The 20,384-nt window shown below is 38.3% G+C and overlaps 1 protein-coding gene across 3 annotated transcripts; it reads right to left on the bottom strand.

Annotated features, from left to right (window-relative positions):
- Positions 1-1,644: 1,644 nt before the first annotated feature.
- Gbs-70E (Glycogen binding subunit 70E) lies at positions 1,645-19,787 on the bottom strand. Of its 3 annotated transcripts, none has more exons than XM_046630993.2 (4): positions 19,630-19,787; positions 5,327-5,578; positions 3,417-3,911; positions 1,645-2,078 (listed from the first exon to the last, which is right to left on the bottom strand). In XM_046630993.2, the coding sequence occupies exons 2-4, from the start codon at positions 5,570-5,572 to the stop codon at positions 1,845-1,847; spliced, it is 975 nt and encodes a 324-aa protein (XP_046486949.1). In that variant the 5' UTR covers positions 5,573-5,578; positions 19,630-19,787; the 3' UTR covers positions 1,645-1,844. The 3 variants fall into 3 exon arrangements, with proteins under 3 accessions (XP_046486949.1, XP_046486950.1, XP_046486948.1); XM_046630994.2 differs by lacking the exon at positions 19,630-19,787 and adding an exon at positions 16,368-16,765 and having other exon boundaries at positions 5,339-5,578; XM_046630992.2 differs by lacking the exon at positions 19,630-19,787 and adding an exon at positions 16,368-16,765.
- Between the last annotated feature and the right edge of the window lie 597 nt (positions 19,788-20,384).

Below are 20,384 nucleotides of genomic sequence, written 5' to 3' on the forward strand. Positions count from 1 at the left end.
AGTCAAACGTCGGCGATTATTTGTAACATTTCTATTTTTTCTGTACATGCGGGGTGAAATAATGACGGAAAATTACTGGAAATCGAGATTAAAATTGCTCAGATGTTATGGGTTCAGAAGCAATTTAAAGGTTATCGGAGATTGACGTGGCGAACTATTGTTTTAGATCGTTGACAAGGCAATCGGAAATCACTGAAAATCGTTTGCGAAATTTTGTGGAGGTGGTCGTATAGGGTTACCGGAAATCAATTTAAGCACGCTCAAATTTCACAGAAAAAAAAAGTGATTCGAAATGACAAGATCGAAAAGAAAGTCGTCTGAACTGGCGATAAATGGATTAAACGTTCTTAAATCTGGCGAGTAATGTGAGAGATTGATGAAAAACTATTAAATGCACGGAGGGAAATGAAATAAGAATCGTTACAATTATCTACATAACGAGAAATAAATTTGAGAATCATTGGCGATCGATTGAAAAATAGTTATTATAATAATAAAAAATCTATATACGTAAAAATAGCCGATGTTTCGAAAACGATAACGTTGCTCGTCGCGTTCTCTCGTATACTTATACAATTTGGAATTTGGTTTCACGCGCGTAACATAAATGTAACGAAGTGTGAAGAACGGGGGAAACTGAACGCTGTCAAATTTACTGTATCAATAGCAACGATACCGGCGTAACTTCTAACTGCCGCGTGTACATTCAGCCTTTAGACATCTCGATATAGACGGCTATTTATAGAGTGAAAGTTTCGCAGCGAACACGCGTGCCTCGTCGTCTCTTGAGACTGTGCCGCGTCAAGCCGAGGCAATCACACTCGGTGAACGATCCAAATTTAGGTGAAAAAATGAGAAAAATCCAAATTGCGAATGTATTTTACTCCATATACGAATTCTCGTCTCTTGGCTCAAAAGTCTTGCGTAAATTTTTCTAATGGTTGTAAGAAAAAATCGAAGGATATCGACGAGGGTTGAAAGTGACGGTGGATCGAAGAAAAGAAAGAATTGCCAACGCGTCGTTATTCTGTAATATAGTTTAATTACTTTTGGGACAATATTTCCATGTCCTCGAATTTCTCTATAAACAAAAAAAAATCGTTTATTCCGAGAGACAAATTGACACGTATCGTTGGTTCCTCCCGTATTTGCAAAAAAAAAAAAAATAAAAAAAATCGTTACGTTATACACGTGCCGAGATTATACCGAATGAGAAGAAAAAATTTCAAACCTACGCAATGAAATATCCTGCTGGAGTAGAAATTGCAATCGGATTAAGAATATATAATTTACAAAAGCAACTCACCATAAGAATATTAACTGCCCCTTTTTCCTGCGCGATAGCGATCTGGTATTAAACGTGAACGTAATCGTTCAAGTCCCGATGAGTTTTTCATCACGAGAAATTCGTCCGTCAGGGATATGACCGGATACTTTTTTAACCGAAGATCGTTTGGTGATCGATGCATGGTAGACGTCGTTCATGCCCTCGTCGCATCGATAATTAATTTCTCGATTTCCGTCGATCGGGATACTCAAGTCGTCTCAGCTGGGGAAATCGGTGCACACTGATCGCGATTTTTCTTCACGTGACTTCTTAACACGCATCGTATTCGCTCTGCACATCTGCAATGCCGAGTCGCGTTTGTTGGTTTTTTTTTTTTTTTATTTCTTCTCGATTTTCTTATTTATTTTATTTATTTATTTCTTTTTGTTGTTTTTTTTTTTCTTTTCGTTATCTCTTAGACTTGTATTTTTGATTGTTTGTTCGATGTTGCGTGATTGGGAATGAAGTTTTATCGTTTCGGCTGAACAGCGAGTCGAGGTCGATGAACGGGTCGGCATCACCAGTAGGGCGAATCGTTCACGAGGTGATTCCACGATGCGAATTCGCTCCAGGCTCTCATGCTCGCCCTCGTAGCGTCCCTCAGTCGCAAATCCTCCCGACTCGTGTTCGTTATCCCGTTGCTGATCGGTATCGGGTCACTTCTTGTGTTCAGCGAGGACGACGTCGTCTGGCTAATCGACGTCACACCGCCGTTGCAGATCATGGACGCCTTCGTCGATTGCTGCAGCGGCTGCAAATATCCACACGAAACGACGTTCTCGTTCCGTTAAACGGTTCTCGCATCTTTTTTTTTTTTTTTTTTTTTCTTCCCCTCTCTCACTTTCGTTAATCAACCCTACTACTTTTTTTCCTTTTCTTTTCTGACGCAATTTTTTTTCTTTTTAAATTTAAAAAAAATCTTTTTTTTTTTTTCTAACCTCCACTTTCGACCATACCTACATTTATATGTAGTGTATAACTTTGTCCAAATATCTATTATACGGTTGTAATCGACGAATTTTGTGCAACTTAAAATAAAATTATAATAATAAGTTAATTCTGTATCGTAATACAGCGTGTTACTGTATACCGATGTACGTATAAACGGAGGGAAAGAATTAGTCAAGTCAAGTGATATTCGTTTGACTCAACTGAATGCTGTAGTCAATTTCGGGGAAACACGATATTTATTTGATTCGACGGAATACTTTTGTCGTGCGGACAGCTTTGGACAACTTATTGTTAAATCGTTTTGTCAAACTAACTAAATCTAAATAGTTTTATTGAAGACATAGAATTTGATACAAATCTAATTTGTTGAATTAAGAACTTCCTTTCTATCCGTGTATGCGTTACGAGTCTGCATAATCATCTATCAAGTCTAAATCTCAATTTTTTTTAAACATGTTTGTCGTACGTGTCATGCTTTTTCATCCGTTGTATAATGCATTTAAAAGCACACGTGTCGTGGAGAAAAAAAAAATCTTTTCCCGGGATTTACTGTCGGAGTGAAAGAAAAGGGGAAAAAATATGCTAAAATATGTTATTCCTATTCAACTAAAGTATCTAAATATTATCTGGATCCAATGCTGTGTATGCGGTTCTATAGTAACAATGGCGTCGCGCTAACTGATCAGCCGTTTTCGTTTTCGGTCAATCAAGAGAACGGAAAACCTTGTGTAAGACTCTTTGTCACTTATATTCTGACATCGAATTAATATTGAATATAAAATTGGCGGCTAAAATAGTCTTTTATTTTCAAATACGACTGTGCAGTATGCCACCTGTTAGTAGGCGACGCCATTTCGTACCTCGGATCCGGATAGCCTACAGTCTACGACACAAACCTATACACATTTCACACATAATCAACCAGAGGCAAATGACAGATGGAGGGAGATCAGGGAGGGTGTAAAAGGTGCAAAAAAGATTATAAAAGAAAAAAAAAAAGAAAAAGACGAGAAAACCCAACAGAAGTTAAGCGGGAAGGACGAAGGTCTCGGTTTTGCGGGGGTGCGGAGAGCGCGTGATTCAATTTCCAATCTCACATGCTTCACATGCTCATCATCATCGTCCTGTCAATATTCACCTCGGCCTTTTTTCTAACGACGTAATTCTTCCCCTCGTTGTTGTCCCAGTACTCGTCGCCGGCAACGCGATAGCACACGCAAAATTCAATCTTGTCGGAGCGCGGCGGTAGGGTCAACCGGAAACGGAAGGTGTCGTAGAGGACGAGGGCGGCCTGCGCCGCGCCCGGTTGCGAGACGTAGCTGCAGTGGGCGTCCTCGTGGGAGGTCCAGTCGTCGCTGCTCGCCCTGACTATCACTTCCTTGTCGTAGGCCAGGTTCTTCACCTTCACCGTACCGACCAGACACTCTTCCGCCTCTCGCACTATCACGTTCTCCAGGCTGACAGCCTCCTGGTCCAGCTTACGCCGGAAGGCCAGGTAGTCGCTCGCCGGTTGGGGGAACGTCGGCGACCACGGCGTCGGCGTCGCCTCCACCTTAACACCTCGTGTAACTCCGGCGAGGTAGGCGCTGCTCCAAAGAGGCGGCACGTTGCTGGGTTCCGACATCACTCGGACCTAAAACAACAAGGGATGTTTGGCTTTACGATTGGCTTTTTCTTCTACAAGTTCTCGCTTGTGCGCCGATGATTTATTTTCTTGTTTCTTTCGAATATCCCATACTGTCGTATTAATCCTGAAGTATTTATTCTAATATTATTTGGAATTGTCTTGCTTTTTGGTTTTTTTTTTCTTTTTAATTTTTCGTATAGTCTATTTGTGACACTGTGCCCTTGGTAATCAAGTTTTATTCCATTCTCTTTCACTTGCTCCTCGAAATTGAACGATCCTGAAAGTTTATCGAAGTATCGATTATGTTACACAGATACGCAGAGTATATAATGATTTGATGCAGTTTGGAGAATTCGTTTAATCTGCAACATGCTGCGGATAAGTGACTGCGGTTTAAGCCGCACGGTGAAAGGAATTGCAAATTAATCTCCGGTGAACTCTCGCGATAAATCTTTGTACCGCGTTCAGGTCTTATTTGCATAGCTGCATTCCAAGCTGCTGTATTTTGCCGCTGATGCGTGCTGTTGGTGTATTAGGATAATTTCAGCTGCACGATGAAAAACGACGCTGTCGCAAAATTTCAAGGAGCAGAATTTCCAGTACGTCGTATCGTTAGATTCTTTGCTACAATAAATTCTGACGATCTTAGCGCAGGCATAGAAATTTCAGTAATGTACAATGAAAATTTTTAACGACCATTGGGCATCCTGTATTTTTCGTTACCGCATACTTCGATACAAAATTCAAATATCATCGAGTAGTCGACCTCCAAATATTATACGAGTTTGAAAAAAATTAGCGTCAAAATTCAGCGGTAATTAGTAATACATTTGTATGTTAATTGCGTGAGGCATATATTAAAACTGACAGATAATATCGCTTTACGACAGTATTGCGAATGATGCAATAGAGATTTAGGATGATGAAGATTAATTATTTGTCAACATACGTTGACATAGTAACTAGTAAATATAAATCTCCGTTTCGCGTGGGTTTGAATTGGTCTTTCGACTTCAGAGAAAAAGAAAAACTAAGCATAAGCTTGTACGATTGGATCGTTTTGTTTTGTTTTTTTGTATTTTTTTTTTTTTTACACTAGAAAATACTCAACCAAATTCTCGATTATTGCAATTTCCGATTTGGAAATTCTTACAAATCGGAGCAAAACAGTATATTTAACAATTGCCGAAAAAAAAAAGAACAAAACATTGATTGCAAGTAATACGAATATTTGCGAAATATTTGCAACTAATTCAAACAATTGTACAGGCGTGTAGATTTCGATAAAAACTATGCACCACAATCGTTAAAGCGTCCTTACGAATTCTTACGGACTATACAGGGTTATCAGTTTTTCCTGTTTTATTTCGTCTATCAATTTCTCCCTTTCCAAAGAAAGCAAAAGTGAACCAGACACTTACAAAATATTTTACCTGGGTAAGGGGCCGGCCACGATCATCGGCGAAAACGACACGTTTCTTCTGTTTGTTGTTGTTGCGAATATTGTCTACGGGTAGGGATCCGGTCGAGAGGCAGGGGCGTATCCTGGGTGGCACTGTCCTCGTCGTTACCTGGGGCGACACCACCAGGGGTCGATAAAGCAGCGTGCTGTAAACCGGGGGACTGTGCCCCAGGATCACCTCGGCGGGCATGGCAATCGAGCACATCGAGATCTGCGAAAAGAGGATTGAAAGTTATTTAATAAACGACGTTGCGACTTGGATATCTTTGGATCTCGTTACGGGTATTTCCCTGTGTATGCGTGTGCCGTCAAAGTGTTGTAATAAAATAAATACCGCAAGGCGCCAGTTTATTTACGCGTGACTCAAGCCGCGATACCCCCGAGACTAGATAAGCCGGCTCTTCGCATCCACCGTCTTGTTATATCGCATGTGGCGTGAGCGGATAAGAAGATTTGAAAGAATTCGAAAGAAAAGGGGGAAAAAAAAAAACAAACAAACGGTTTTCCTTTTTCTTTCTTCGGAAGGCGTTGCGGATCGTTATTCAAGATATCCCTGATCACTGATCGACCCGTTATTTCGCTGTTTTACAATGTTTCAACCAAAATTCGACTCTCCTTTCGCTCGATCATTTTTTTTTTTTCATTATTTTATAACGGGTGCTCCCGAAGCAAGTTTTTTCCCCCCCTCATCGCAAGAATAGATAAAATTTCACAACTATTGCAATGCAATTATTTAGTTTATTTCGTAGTTTTATAAATTGGCCGAATCGACAAAAAAAAAACAATAATTTTTTTTTTCACTCTTTCCATTTTTTTTTTTTTTTTTAATTTTACGCTTCGACAAATCAGCATAAACTAAAACAGTACCTCGACGATACGCGGTAAAATGATATCTTCTCTGTTAAAAATCCTGTACACAGTAGGTATGTACGGCACAAGTTTGATAAAAAAAAAATTTTGCTTTCAATAATTTATCGTATTTTCATTCAACGTTTCTATTTCTCTTTTCGACACTGATACATCACGAACAATTCACACGTACACTTGATGTCCGCAAATATTGGTCAATTTACCATTTAATTTATCACCCGAATTAGCTTTGTAGACAGCTTTTGCACATGAAATATAGATTATTAAAGACGGACCGACGACCTTTGTCGCATGCTCTCTTTCGATCGTCGACGAGATACTGGGGACCAGGGTGGCGGTGGCGGTGGTGGTGAAAATATGCGATAACCCCCACATTTCTAGATCTGCTACACGCTACAACTCCCACGATCAATCGCCCACCGCCTTCGAGTTGTGCAATGAAGCGTCTTTTCGCAACGCGCTCGCGAAAAACGCGAAAGTTGTGGTATTCCACCCCAACTGTAACGGCGGAGATTCGGAAGATAAAAACATTTCTCTCATTGATAAAAGATTATTATACGTGAGTACAAAGTAAAAATCGATACTTAGTATCTAGCTAAAATTTGTATGATCAACGATCGCTTATACGAGAGTGAAAATAACATATTGATTATTACCCATCGCTTATCGATAAAGCGTAAAGAATATATACCTACAAGGATATCAAAGCTAATTATAATTGAACTCAATTCAATATCGAATATCGGGATTAACGTTTCGTGATGTATTTGTATTACCTACGCATCAATTAAGACAATAATCGATTTACGGATATTGGAAGAAAATCATTTAATCTTTTGCGATTCTTCGGAACTTTTTAATAATAAAAATTTATAAGAGAAGATATTGTCTAATACACATTGACGCGTGAGACTTATTACGTATAATTTATCTCTGTTTTCGCATTAACGTCGCTTTAATCCATCATCATCCATATTCCGTCTGGACATTATTAATATTATTTTTTTTCGATTACAAAGATGCGTAATCCAATTGCTAGACTTGCGATAGCGCCAGGCCGTTGACTGTAGATATTAGAAAGTGTGATTGTATGGCAGACCTAGGCGATTGATTACCGATAGTTTATTACTCTAGTGAGATCATGTGCGAAAGATATAAGACGGTGTCAAAAATTTCCGCTCAGAACTTGAGAGATTTCCAAACTTTATATTGTTCGCATTTTTTACACAGATTTTTCTTTCAATATTTTGGTATAACGATATCGATCAATCGTCTTTGATCAGCTCATGACCAGAAAGCAAGCGTCTCTTATTACATTGTACAGAAATAAAAAACGAAGATTAAGGCGACCGCAATTTTTTTTTTTTTTTTACGACTATATTATGAATAATCATCGAACCTGCAGTATCTCAACCTGTACAACACATATATACGCACAGATAATGTGACGCCCTTGGCCTCATTCTTTTTATTATCGTCTGTTCTATATCGAGCAATCGAAGCTGGCCCGAATTTTCATCAATGGAAAATTACAAGACAAGATACTCGACTATTTCAATTAATTGTAGAAACGAACCGCGTATGGTCGGATTAATTACAGGTCAACACTCACGATTACGCGTTGACTCCTGCTCAACATCGGTATCTTGTTTCTGTCCGAACATCGATAAACGATCGGTAAAATAAAAAAAAAGTTCACGGCTTCGGCAACTCTGCCTTCGACGGCTCGTTCCACTTATTGTTAAATGCTTCTTTTACTCCGCGATGTGGCATACTCGCGTTTTTCGCGAATAGTATGTTCATATACGGTGCCCGGTATGTAGGCACGTTGATTTGCGCGTGTCACGTGACATATATAACATGTGCATTGTATTGTATGTATATAGTATAAGCTCAACAGCTGCGATGAAAATTGTATTTTCTGAGAACGATGAAAGAGGTGATGTTAAGAATTGAAAAATGAAATTCTTATTCTCTATAATTTTATACCTAAATAATATGTATCATTGATCGAAATGCGGTAGATTTTTTTTTTTTTTTTTTTAATGCAATTCTGACATTTTATTATCTTATATTATATTTTTCAATGAACTCTTATATTTAATCCGATGTTGTACTTGAGATTTTCGCGTGAAAATATTAAATTAGCTATCCCTGACTCTTTATACCAGACCTTAAAATCCTTGACTCCAACGAGAGAATTTTTTACGCATCGAACATTAATACATAATATACGATAGGTGGAAATTTTCGATAAGGCTTATACATTACACGTATCGATATCCGATTTGAGTGTCTGGTATTTTACACACTATGTCATTTCTCACACACGTGCGGTGTGCCTGAATAGAAATAGGTTATCTCGTTATCACGAATTTTTTCTCACATCACGAAATCGGAGAACTCGCATAGATTATCCCTCTGAATAAATATCAAGGTTCGCAACACGTTATCACACTTTAGTTTCAATAATTTATTGCAATAATTTGTGTACACGGTTTATAAACTTGTGAAATTTTGTTCTCTTATCGAATATATATATATATATATATGTATCATAATCCAAAGCGCGATATCAAAGTTGATATTTAAATTTTGTAATTATCCCCCGTCACAGTTTCCTAGAAAGTATGTCAAATGATTACAGTGAATTATAAACAATATATAATATGTATCTAATTAGTAAATTTTGTCGTGTTTAGAGCGTAAATAATGAATATTCTTGCTCGGATACTGAAGAGAAAAAGAATAAACGTTGAAATTGTATAATTTTGGTAAATTGTCTCTGGACTTCGTACCAGCCGATATGTAGTCCAGCATGCCAAAAATTCTTCACGTACGCCGTGTATATGTATATGTGACGGTTGTAATCAGTCGGTGAACTCGTCTCGAGACGTCGAAAATTCCTGCAAATTTATCAACCTTATTCTCGTATCGCTAACGAAACGCACAACATGCGTGTCACGCAACTGCCTCTGTGCAGACAGACACATACTCGTACATGTGCGATACGAATCCCCGGCTTACGTGACGAGCGAAGCTTTTCCTTAACTCTCCGAACGTCCGAAACGACGTTCAAAGTTAAAATTATCAAGAAGGAAAATTAATTTATTATTAATTTTTAAAAAAATTCAAGAGTGAAGCTTGAAAAAAAACCAAATCAATATAAAACTGCTGTAAAATTCAGTATTAATACCGACGTCTAAAAACAGCTGGCCCTAATATTCCGTCTCCTTGGTTTATATTTCGACCTCGTATATAAGCAACAAATTTACACTCTCGAACTTGAGAGATATATGGTAGAAGGTATCGGAATAATATAAGTGTGTAACCACACGGCATACTAATTTTCACACATGACGATATCATCGCAATTTGACGAACGGTTAGGAGGACAAGGATGCGTGAGGTCAGTTCCAAATCCTTCAACAGATGCCATCGAAGCCTTGAAAATGAATTCGTTGTGTTCGCTTCAATTATAGATCTAACCTCGTTCTGCACTTGTCGTTAATAGATATACTTATATTAATATATGCGAGAATCGCCTCGAGCCTCGATCAATTCTCCCGTCACGTTATCGCGGTGATAATTCCGATGAGAATTTTATCACCTCATCTGCACGCATGGAATATACCGTGTGGTTTACGTACGTGATTCGTAACACGACGATATTCGCAAGAGAAAATCTGCACGAGTATATAGATACAGACCGATGTAAAAAAAAGATAAATCTCTCCATAAGTTTCGAAAGCGAGAATCTGTTCTCGCAATTTTAAGATAAATCGGTTGAGGGATAGGCGACTTTTTTGCCACACGCATACCTACGTGATGTTTAAATATAACACGCGTGTATTTGGCGGAGGAGATTTTAAATTTGAAAATGACTAAATTATCGCGATTGAATCATCGCGCGGTTATTTTTATACAAATTTTTTTATACTGGCTCCATAATTATATGTGTAACAATTATTCATGTATAAATACCATCATTGATGCGGCTCTGAATCGGTAGCCGTGTTACGTGATCAACGATCTCTTAATACTTGCATAAATTCTGAGCAACGAGCGGAGTAAGAGAAAGAAAAAAAAATGGAAAAGCAAACGTAGAAACTTATGATAATGATAATAATAATTGGAGATAAATTTAACCGCACCGGACGTGAGGTGAACTGTTTAATACTTTGCACAATTACACATTCGTCCGAATCTCGCATCGTTATTTAATTCATTAGCAAACGTATATACGTATATACACATACATATGTATATAGCGATATCGATTTGCATGCGAATAATCGTAATTTAGCATAAAAATTCAGCACAGTTGGGTACATTACACATACATATAAAGGCACGTGTGACAAGTTTAAAGCATTTTACATTCCTGTATGGATTACAGAAACGTGCATGAAACCTTTTAGAAACCTGTCTGCCGTGATCTTTGAAATAAAATAAGAAAAAGAAAAAAAAAACCTTTTCCTTCGCTTCTTCATATAACATCTAAATGCTAAAATTATGTAGGCACGATAAGTAGGTAAAAAGAAATTCAAGCTATGAGTTATAACTGCGTTTCGAATTCCAAACTCTTCAAGCTTTGGCAAGGCTTATGGTTGTACTGTATACCTACATGTGTACTTACCGTACACATCGTACATACGTCACCCGACATATTTCTAGTGTTGAAGCAGAAAGGATAAAAAGAATCTTTATGCTTGGAAAAATTGTGCAGTATCGCGGTGTAGTAGAGTTAATAATACGTACAACGTAAGTTATGATAATAATAATAATAATTATGGTACGTACATAATAGGCGTACATGTATCTAAGGACCAAGCCGTTGATAAAGTACGCGAATATTGAGATTCGAAAAAAAGAGCTAGTACCTATTTGGTATACATGCTATACATTAGGGTGTGGTGAAAAAATTTTTTTTAAAATTTCTTTTATCGTTTCCCATATCAAAAATGAATGCTTTCACGTATTATAAGAAGCTTCGTCGAAGAGGGACTCTGACGAAAAATGTTTAAAAGTGTCTCAATCGACTAGAAATCATAACTCGTCACTCGATCTATAACAAATATGGATGCGGGACCCGCGGATGTTGATTTTAACATCGCAATTGCACCCGGGGGCAAATATAGCAGGACACCCAGGCCTTTCGTAATTTCCTCATCGCATGGAAACATGTTATATCTATTTATAGGTATATGTTTATGGAAAGAGAAAGAGAGAGAGAGAAAGAGAGAGAGACAGAAAAATATTTCTAAATATAGAACAGCGATACATAATAACTCGAGCGACCTCCAATTATTAAAGGCGACCGTGAAAAATGAGGCAACTTGTTCCCACCTTTTTTACTTAGAAAGTTGTTGTAGACTCACGAATGTGATTAGAGGGTTCAGCTTCTTCCGCGTTAATGAATCGACATTATAATTATTATCGTGAAATGCGATGGATAAATGTCGCATATACATATAACGCGCGAAGGAAAGTGAAATTCGCGTGTAGGCATGTCGTTTATGCATGTGTCTAACGTACGTTGTATAGATGTATAATTTTAATCGCAGCATTCGATATGTTTATGCAGAAAATAAGGTAGAAACTTTGACACGTTATACGTTGCACCGGTGATAAGTGATCGTCGCAGGATTATCATTACCGTCCGACCACATCATCTTTCATTTTCATTCACGCGATTGACTCGTTGTTACATATACCAATAACATGGTATACGGTAAAGTTTTATAGCTTCAGATATACGGCAAAATTCTGCAATTTGACAAAAAAATAGTTACGTGTATTGCAATTGATATCGGTTATTCGTGAAAATTCGTTTTGAATGCAACGAAAAATCGTTCGCAGGTCAATGCAGAGGGAAAAACTGGAAGAGAAATAGAAAATCAGCAGGAAGTTTCAAAACTGGTCTCCATGTTGTTATACACTGTTATTCCGCTCAAGTTGCGAGAAATCACGCACAGGAAATTTTCATTCAGTTTAAATCCGAACGATTTCTTGGTAGGCCGAGATAAGTATGTACATATGCGGTACTTGCTAGTAGCATAAATGATCAAGAAGGTTCAGGAATTTCTCAAGTATGAAATAATTCGCATTCGTCACCCATTCGCGATTTTAGATACTTAGTTTATACCTATACGTATGCATGCGATGTGTGTACGCACACTTTATTGGTAAAGAATATAAGTAATTAAATAAAAATCATACCTCACAATCAATGCATAATCAATATTTCAGTCATAATAGTGCGACCAATACGCTATATCTATGAATTTTCGCACGACGTAGATTTGATTTTTTTTTTTTTTTAACAAATCTGTGTTCGATTTATAGACGAATTAAGCTCCACGTCTACTGCTACTTAATCAGCTGGAATATTGTCATAAAATCGTGACTTTATGTCCCAATGCCGTTACTCTGTAAAGTATGTTGAAGGAAAAAATAAAATTATTAGTAAAAAGTGAAGAAATAAATTAAAAGAGTTTCTTCGGCATACAAATATCGAATTCCTGCAGCTCAGGTGAGCGAAATGTCGATAAGGTAATTAAGTACCAGGTTCGATTAGCAAATTCGGCACGTCACCGTCTCGTGCTTCGAACTTTCCTCGATTATACACGCGGCGCCAGGCTTGTTCGACAGACGAAACTGGCGCTTGACCACGAGGTTATCACGCGGTAGCCAAGAGTCAGTCATCCAGTTGGTTACAACCGAGCAAACCGCAGGCATTCGGCCATAGGCGTATATATATATATATAGAGAGAGAGTGAGAGAGAGAGACAGCCTTTCAAAACTGCGAAATAAATTGCCAACGTGTTGAGTCTGGACGTATTTATATGCCGTCGGGATTATTTTGGCATAAAGTATCTGTAATACGTGCGCATGAAGATTATACAATCGTAGGTACGCTGTGCATGTGGAGAATATACGAGGGACAGAGGTCGTATATATTTTAACAATTTATACGGAGTATTTTCCGCCGACTGTATTACATATACATGATATAGTATGCCTTGAAAGTATACAGTGTGTATATATATATATATATATATCATAACGAAGACGACAGAGAGTTCGTCGCCCTCCATACATTTCATATTCGCGTGATAAACGCTTTTCAAAAGTCGTACGATCCAAACGCCCCGCATCTGGTAAAATAAAAGTCGGTGATCGAGGATGTGCTGCTACAGACAGACGCATGCCTCCAATTCCGAGCGCTAGATATGTATGCAGCAACGATCATGATATTGACCTACCATTTTCCTAATCTAGAATTATACTTTTCAGATAACAATGTCTATATGCGCGGCATGTGTGTCATAAATGCAGTTCGTATAAATAGCCGCTACACTACAGCTTGGCATTGTATATAATGTGTGTATAGAATTAGTGCGACTCGTAAGTAGCCAAATTATGTTATATCTCTTACATACACGCTGCTGGATTACTTGTATACAACAAAAGTGTAACCGCGTGATTCGTAGTTTAATTATCACGCCCTTTAGAACCTATTACATTACGTGGGAATTTTATCGCGATATGTACATAACTTTAAACGTAAGTTTTGCCCAGACTTCTCGCACATGTTCGAACGTAGACATTTCGTAGCGTTAAATAAAGCCTGGAAAATTGTAACGGTATGTACGTATGGTTGTAAATTTTATATTTGCACAGAAGTCGTCGTTGCGGCGCTCGTGTGTTTAACTTATTGTTTAACGCGCGCACGTCTCCCTTTCGTTTCCGAATTATCGGGCGACTGTTAATTACTCGAAGAAGAGAAATATTGCGGCGGCTGTTTTATTACCTGCTGCACCGTCGAATCAACTCTCGCGACTTCTGCATTAAATACCTCTGAAGTGCGTAAAATCTCACCTTCCGCGCTTGTAAAATGCTGATTGTGAGTGCGTTGTGCGTATAATAGCGTTTAATTTACGGACACGTGAGAGGGAAAAGGAAATTACTGAAAGCCGATTACCGGAAGACTCGCGGCAAATTATTTTTGAAAAAATATTGAACGCGTCGATGCAGTTTGCCGTTGCATTCGTTGTAATGAACTTTTGTAAAAACAATGAATGGTATACCATATTGTTCGTTTGTAGCATCTAACGGGAATAAGAAATATAAATTATACACGATCAATTTGCCCGTGGAATTATTGTAACGTAGATATTAACGAAATGTCGATTTGTAAATGTACAAATTTCGACGAGTTAAAGTTTAGCTTATCGGATGTTTTACGACCTAAAAAATGATTTTATCGCCTTGAACGAATAGCTGTATCTTCCCTACGTATAAACGATGAATTATTTATCGATTAGCGCACTAATTTTAAGTGTCAATTAACGGTTAATTATCACTGTTCTCAAAGTCAGTTTGTAATTATAGTAAAATCTTGGCTGACTGCAGTTTGTATACGTATATTACCAAGGAAACGAATAATTGTAAAGAGAAGCATTTCAACTGATTCGAAAAACATTGGCTCGTTTTTATTAACACATTACAATACAATTGTTTCATACGCATTCAATTCCTATGATAATATTTTCCTGTACAGATTATTGTGTCACAAGTGGATATAATTGTTCTTCCTTGACTCGGAGACACGGGAAACTTGTTACTTGTTACGTTAGTCATAAATTGACGTCTGCGTCCGACACCCTTCAACATCCCTCAGTTGCTACATTCGGCTTGCAGGTATAATATAATATTCTTCAACTGCAGGCTCTCGCATGAAATATAAGAAAAGACCAGTTTTCTTTAATAGAAACAGTACCCGATGTCCCGCTGTTGCCAACCTCGCGACGCAAACTTCTCACGTTTCTCTTTAACGCAATTGTCGCTTACGCGTGTAACTAGAATACGAAGTAGTTCCACGTAGCTACGGCTACGGACCTTCGGAATACGAAACTTCCACCGCTACTTCAGTTTTCTTTTTATTCTACACCCTTTTTCCCATTTTACGGTTGCAATTAGTTATTCTACACATCCGAAGCGTTCGACAATCACGCGTTACACGGATAGCTAGATTGGCGTCTATCTTGAATCGTCGCAGCTTTCGAATTTGAGAGTTTGAAATTGGCAACGTTATCGCATTAACGAAACATTTGGGGGAAAAAATAATCACTAGTTTTTTTAAGGAACCAAGATTTCGAAATATGAGTGTGTTTTGTTTCATTACGGTTTACCGAATTTCCGAGCGATTCAAAAATCGCAAAACGACACTTTCTTCCTGGCACGGTGAGTCGATAAGATAACGTTACTATCTTCCGTATGATCAGAATTTCCCCAAAGTCTTGATAACCTTTCGGTAAATTTCGTCGCGTCAACGTAACCTCGTGTATCCTATTCTTGTATAGTATTTCTGAATGTCAGGCGATATCAACGAATTTACTCGCGGCGCGTGTCAAGATCGAGGACAGATGTCAAAACCCAACTCGCGAGGTTACGACGAGCGTAAGGAAAACTCTTGGATGAACCCTGAACTTTGTTGGTAAACATTGTCGGATTTATTGGTTGTACCACGCTACATCTTGGTTGAAAAAACTCTCTTGTAGGTAATAAAGCCAATAAACCTTCGCCCGCCGATCGCGCCACATTTTACAGGGGTAAGTTTGGATCATCGTTGTTTCTCTACGCCACGGGATACTTAGCGAGTCATCCGACAAACAAGAATTGGAAACAGAGGCCACAAGCATAATTTCGTTTCACACTATCGATTTCCAACCACTTGACAAGGGTAAACAGATCAGTTTCCAATTCATACGACCGTTAATTGCTCTGTAATTGTATTTGCTGAAGAAAAGACTGAACTCGTAACGCGAGTTGTTTTCGCATTTTAAAACCACCAACGCGATCTTCGGAAATAAGTATCAATACGTAAGTGTCGAGGTGTTTCTCCGAGAGATCGAATGGGAAATAATAATCCGAGGGGCGGGCGAATTACGTAGAGTCGCGGACTCTCTTGTGAAAAACACGACCTTCTCAACGTTCGCGGTCTGAAGTTAGCTGCGTTATTTAAACTCATTCTCGCGCAATAAATATCAACAAGTTACGCATCACACGCACACCGTGTGAAATATAGTGGTTTCAAATTCGTGTTCGATTTGTCAGTTACTCACCGTTTATAAAGGAAAGAATTCCGACGGGTGAAAGAATCTTCTCTAGAGTTTCCACACTGTTTGTATACGTATATAGTTTACGGATAAATATTATAGATGAACGAACGATTTTATTTACATTTCATTGACACTTTTATTTTCGTTATTAGGGGCAGCGTATCACGCTGTTTATCATTAATCTCTGCGGCATGTATAAACTATGTATAAAATTGAACGATTAATTATAATGTTATACATTTATCTCCTCAACCGTTGTTCCTGTATTTGACTTGTGCCTCACGAAACAGTGTTGTTACGCGACTTCGGCAACGCGGTTAAGTACGAATTTGTATTTAAAAAAAACGCGCGAGGTACCGCAGACCTCATCCTTCGAGCCGGCCGCGCCAACTGTGTTTTTTTCATACCGCTCCTCCGGCTTGTCTCGGATCGACTTGAGCCACGCATGCGTTCCGACCACTCGTGGTATTCACGTGCACGGCACTCGATGGCCAATCGGACCCCCGAATGGCAGCGTGACCTCAAGTATTCCTCCAATCGCGGCCAAACGCCGCGCCGGAGAAATTCTTCCCACCGAAAGAATAAAGATTCATCCTGTCGACGGGCCGGAGGGTTGCTCGGATTAGGGATCCAATATTTTTCTATTATTCAAGTTCTCGGTCGACCCTCGAATCGACTAGACCCTGGCCTTACCGTGCAGCCTTATATTCTCCTATTATATAAACTGGCGCGGTATTTGATGCATTCGTTCGATTCCCACGCAAACTTTGTCGAAGCGGAAAAATTGTGAAGACTCCGTCGCGTTGTAGTGAATATTTTTCGAAATATACGATATTTCGACAATTTATTATAAGTACGAAATCTCCGAGTTTCGGAAGGTCCGTCTTATCGTTAGCTTTTTCACCGCTGCTGATTGATCGCACGGTTCTACGGTACCGACAAAATCACTAACAAGTCTCACTCTATGGTATAATTACTCGGTTGACACGAGAAGCGAGATAATATTTTGCTCGATTTCAATTATCGGAATTATTGATAAACGTTCAAAGAAAACGGAAAAGAAGAAAAAACATGTTACGAGAAATTCGTTGAATAAAAATAAATTCCCTTTAGTAATAGATTGATTGAAGATGAAAAATAGAAAAAAAAAATCAATCGTTAACGAAAATTTCTTCTTCTCATATCGTAGATAGGTATATATATACAAAGTATCAGGCGCTGCTTCGCAAAGATAATTTAAATCAAGTCCATCTTGTCGACTCGGAACTTTGTTAATCAGACCGACGTGTATTTGATTTTCTCGAAAAATGTTAGTAACTCCCAATGCATTGGCGCATGTATAAGCTGTCCGTACATATGGAAGCCACGTTATCGTTAAGCCGGTTTCTGACCAATCCTCGATCAATCTCCGTCGAAGGCAGAGCGTAATATATGCATACATAGAGATCTATACTGCATGTAAACGCATTATCTCGCGTTTAGAACGCTCTACAAATACTTGACGAAAGGAAATACCCTTGACCCGAAAACTGTCTGTATACCATGCACGTAAATGCTTCGAGTGTAAATACATATCATATGTAGGTATACGATGCACGCACGCATCCGACGTACGTACATACATATATCTGTATGCCTTGCTGCATACGCGTGCAACACGATCCGCTGCGTATATATATATATATATATATATATATATATATATATATTTACGTATAATCGTGATAGTCAAGAAGCCGTACAATTATGCCACGTTGAATTGTGTGTACAACAGATACGCATAAATACCTGTATACCTACATATGTTCGTAGTTTGCAAACACCGCACATGGTCTATAGATAGAAAGAATAACGCTCGATGATCTATAAATCTGACGGTTCAGCGATTGCTGTATGCGTAATATAAGTGCAACCGTTGCATCGTCTCGGTTATGCGATTGAAAAGGAGAACCAAAAATGATGCATGTTTGAAAAAGAAAAAAAAAAAAAAAAAAATAACAATAAAATGACACTTAATTCTCCTCTTCGATATTTCGGTACAGGGACGTTGCAGATGCGTCGACTTTAGAGTCCTTCGATCGAGATGCCGCACGGCCTGTTCAAATCGCTCTTGCTCACGAGTTTCACCGCGTTTCTGTCTACCCGCATAATTCTAAATCGTCGCGTGTTTGCCCAGCGGTGCAGGCATCTTCAGGCGAGGTGAAGATGGACACGCGGTACGGGACACGGACAGCTTCTTAACTTGGAATCATGCATATGCATAATGGACCAACTTAACCAACTGCAGCCTCCCCTTGTGGCTTCTATTTTTAGACGACAATCTTTTAATACAGACAATTTATTCTCATCGAGTAATGTTTTCTTTATTTATATTCTCATCTATCCGGTTTGGTTGTTTATTGTTTATTTTTTGTAGGTATAGTGGTTTTTTTTTGTCGAGCCTGACAGCGTCTTAAAAATTGATTTTTTAATCTTAAACGATCCTTACAAGATGTTCTGTGTTGAAGAAAAGGAGTATGTGAAAAAGGGATAACGGGAATTGGAAAATATTCCTTAATGAGCAATTAATCTATAAAAATACAGTTTTAAAATCATTTGCTTATATGTAAAACAACGTAGAAACGAGAACTCGATCTTCTTCAATTTTCTTAACGAGTCGAATGAATTTTCCGATTCAGTATTTTCTCTGCTTTTCATTGATCCGTCACTTCGGTTTACCGAAGAAAATAATAGATAATATAATATCGTTCGATTACGTGAAAATACTCGAACCAGTCGCAAGTAAACAATATATTTGTATAGGAATGCCAGACCCGTTGTCTATAGCGGGGTTGTTTGTTCCGAATGAAGTTGTCGCGTGTTATTTGTATAATATAGGTATATATAACATTTACAGTATGAACTTGACCATTGGAAAAAATTAGGTCGATTCGAATGTAGGCTATCATTTTTATCCCGGTGAATTTACTGTACAGGGTGATGAGGATGAAAAATAATAAATTCGTAATCGTGAGCGGAGAAACAAAATATTGAAAATTTGGATAATTTTATAGCTCCGGGTAAATTCAATTATGAACATAATCAACGTGCATAATTATACGATTAAAAAATTCCTGGTAAGGTTCTGTCAACATGTACACAACACATGCAAGGGTTATCAATGTTTGTTCATTTGTTAGCTTTGTTTGAAATTTTAACGAAACATTAACGCGTGGGCGAATCACTTTCGTCGATTTTCGACGTACGGAAAAACTCTACTACTCACCCTTTCGAGAATAATTTAACCTCGTCAGTTCGACTAGTCGTTGCACTCGTATAAGTAATAATAAGTAATAATTAGTTACTGTTAGCACTGGAACCGAATTAACAAGTCAAGCGAATCGCCGGCCGGTCTGCGGAGAGCGTAATTAATACGTTAATTATCGCGATTCTTGTGGCGTCTGCTAAGTTCGCGAAAGCTGGTCAATCCGGATAGGATTTTTTTCGAATCCAAACCACGTGCAGCAAGTGACGAAAAAATACATACATAATCATCTCGAGGAATATCTAGGAAAATTACATTTGTTTACAAGTATGATTAACACGCTCGCGACCCCGGAGTGCAAATTTTACAGTAAGATTAAACTGCGGCACGTTGTTTTACTACAACGAAGTGTTTTGTAAGATATATGTATAACAGCTCGCGCATTTTACGCGCAATTTTTCATGTATAAATAGTAAAAATCCCGCATATTATATTTCTGTTGAATCGAACGAGTTGTGAGAATCTCCGGTATAATTCCACAAACATTTTTACAATTTTATTGTAAATATTTACTCGTGCAGTTGCAATTTTACATATGTATGTATATATATATATATATATATATATATATATATATATATATATATATATCTGTGCGCGTATGAATTCCCTGCGTACGGGATAAGAGGCCAGATTTCTTCGGTCAGAACCGTGGCGCCGATGGTTTGCAGATCTCGCCCCTTGAACCTGAGCCAAGCTTTATAACAGCATCCCGT

Source organism: Neodiprion pinetum, chromosome 6, assembly GCF_021155775.2.
Source record: "Neodiprion pinetum isolate iyNeoPine1 chromosome 6, iyNeoPine1.2, whole genome shotgun sequence".
Lineage (NCBI taxonomy): Eukaryota > Metazoa > Arthropoda > Insecta > Hymenoptera > Diprionidae > Neodiprion > Neodiprion pinetum.

Bases quoted from the DNA above. Each gene is read 5' to 3' on its own strand.
- Gbs-70E (XM_046630993.2), bottom strand. From the start codon at position 5,572: ATGTGCTCGATTGCCATGCCCGCCGAGGTGATCCTGGGGCACAGTCCC. The intron at 3,912-5,326 runs GTAAGTGTCTGG...TTGTTGTTTTAG, and splicing joins TTACCCAGGTAAAATATTTT to GTCCGAGTGATGTCGGAACC. The intron at 2,079-3,416 runs GTGAATATTGAC...GGATATTTGCAG, and splicing joins TCGTTAGAAAAAAGGCCGAG to CCGCTGCAGCAATCGACGAA.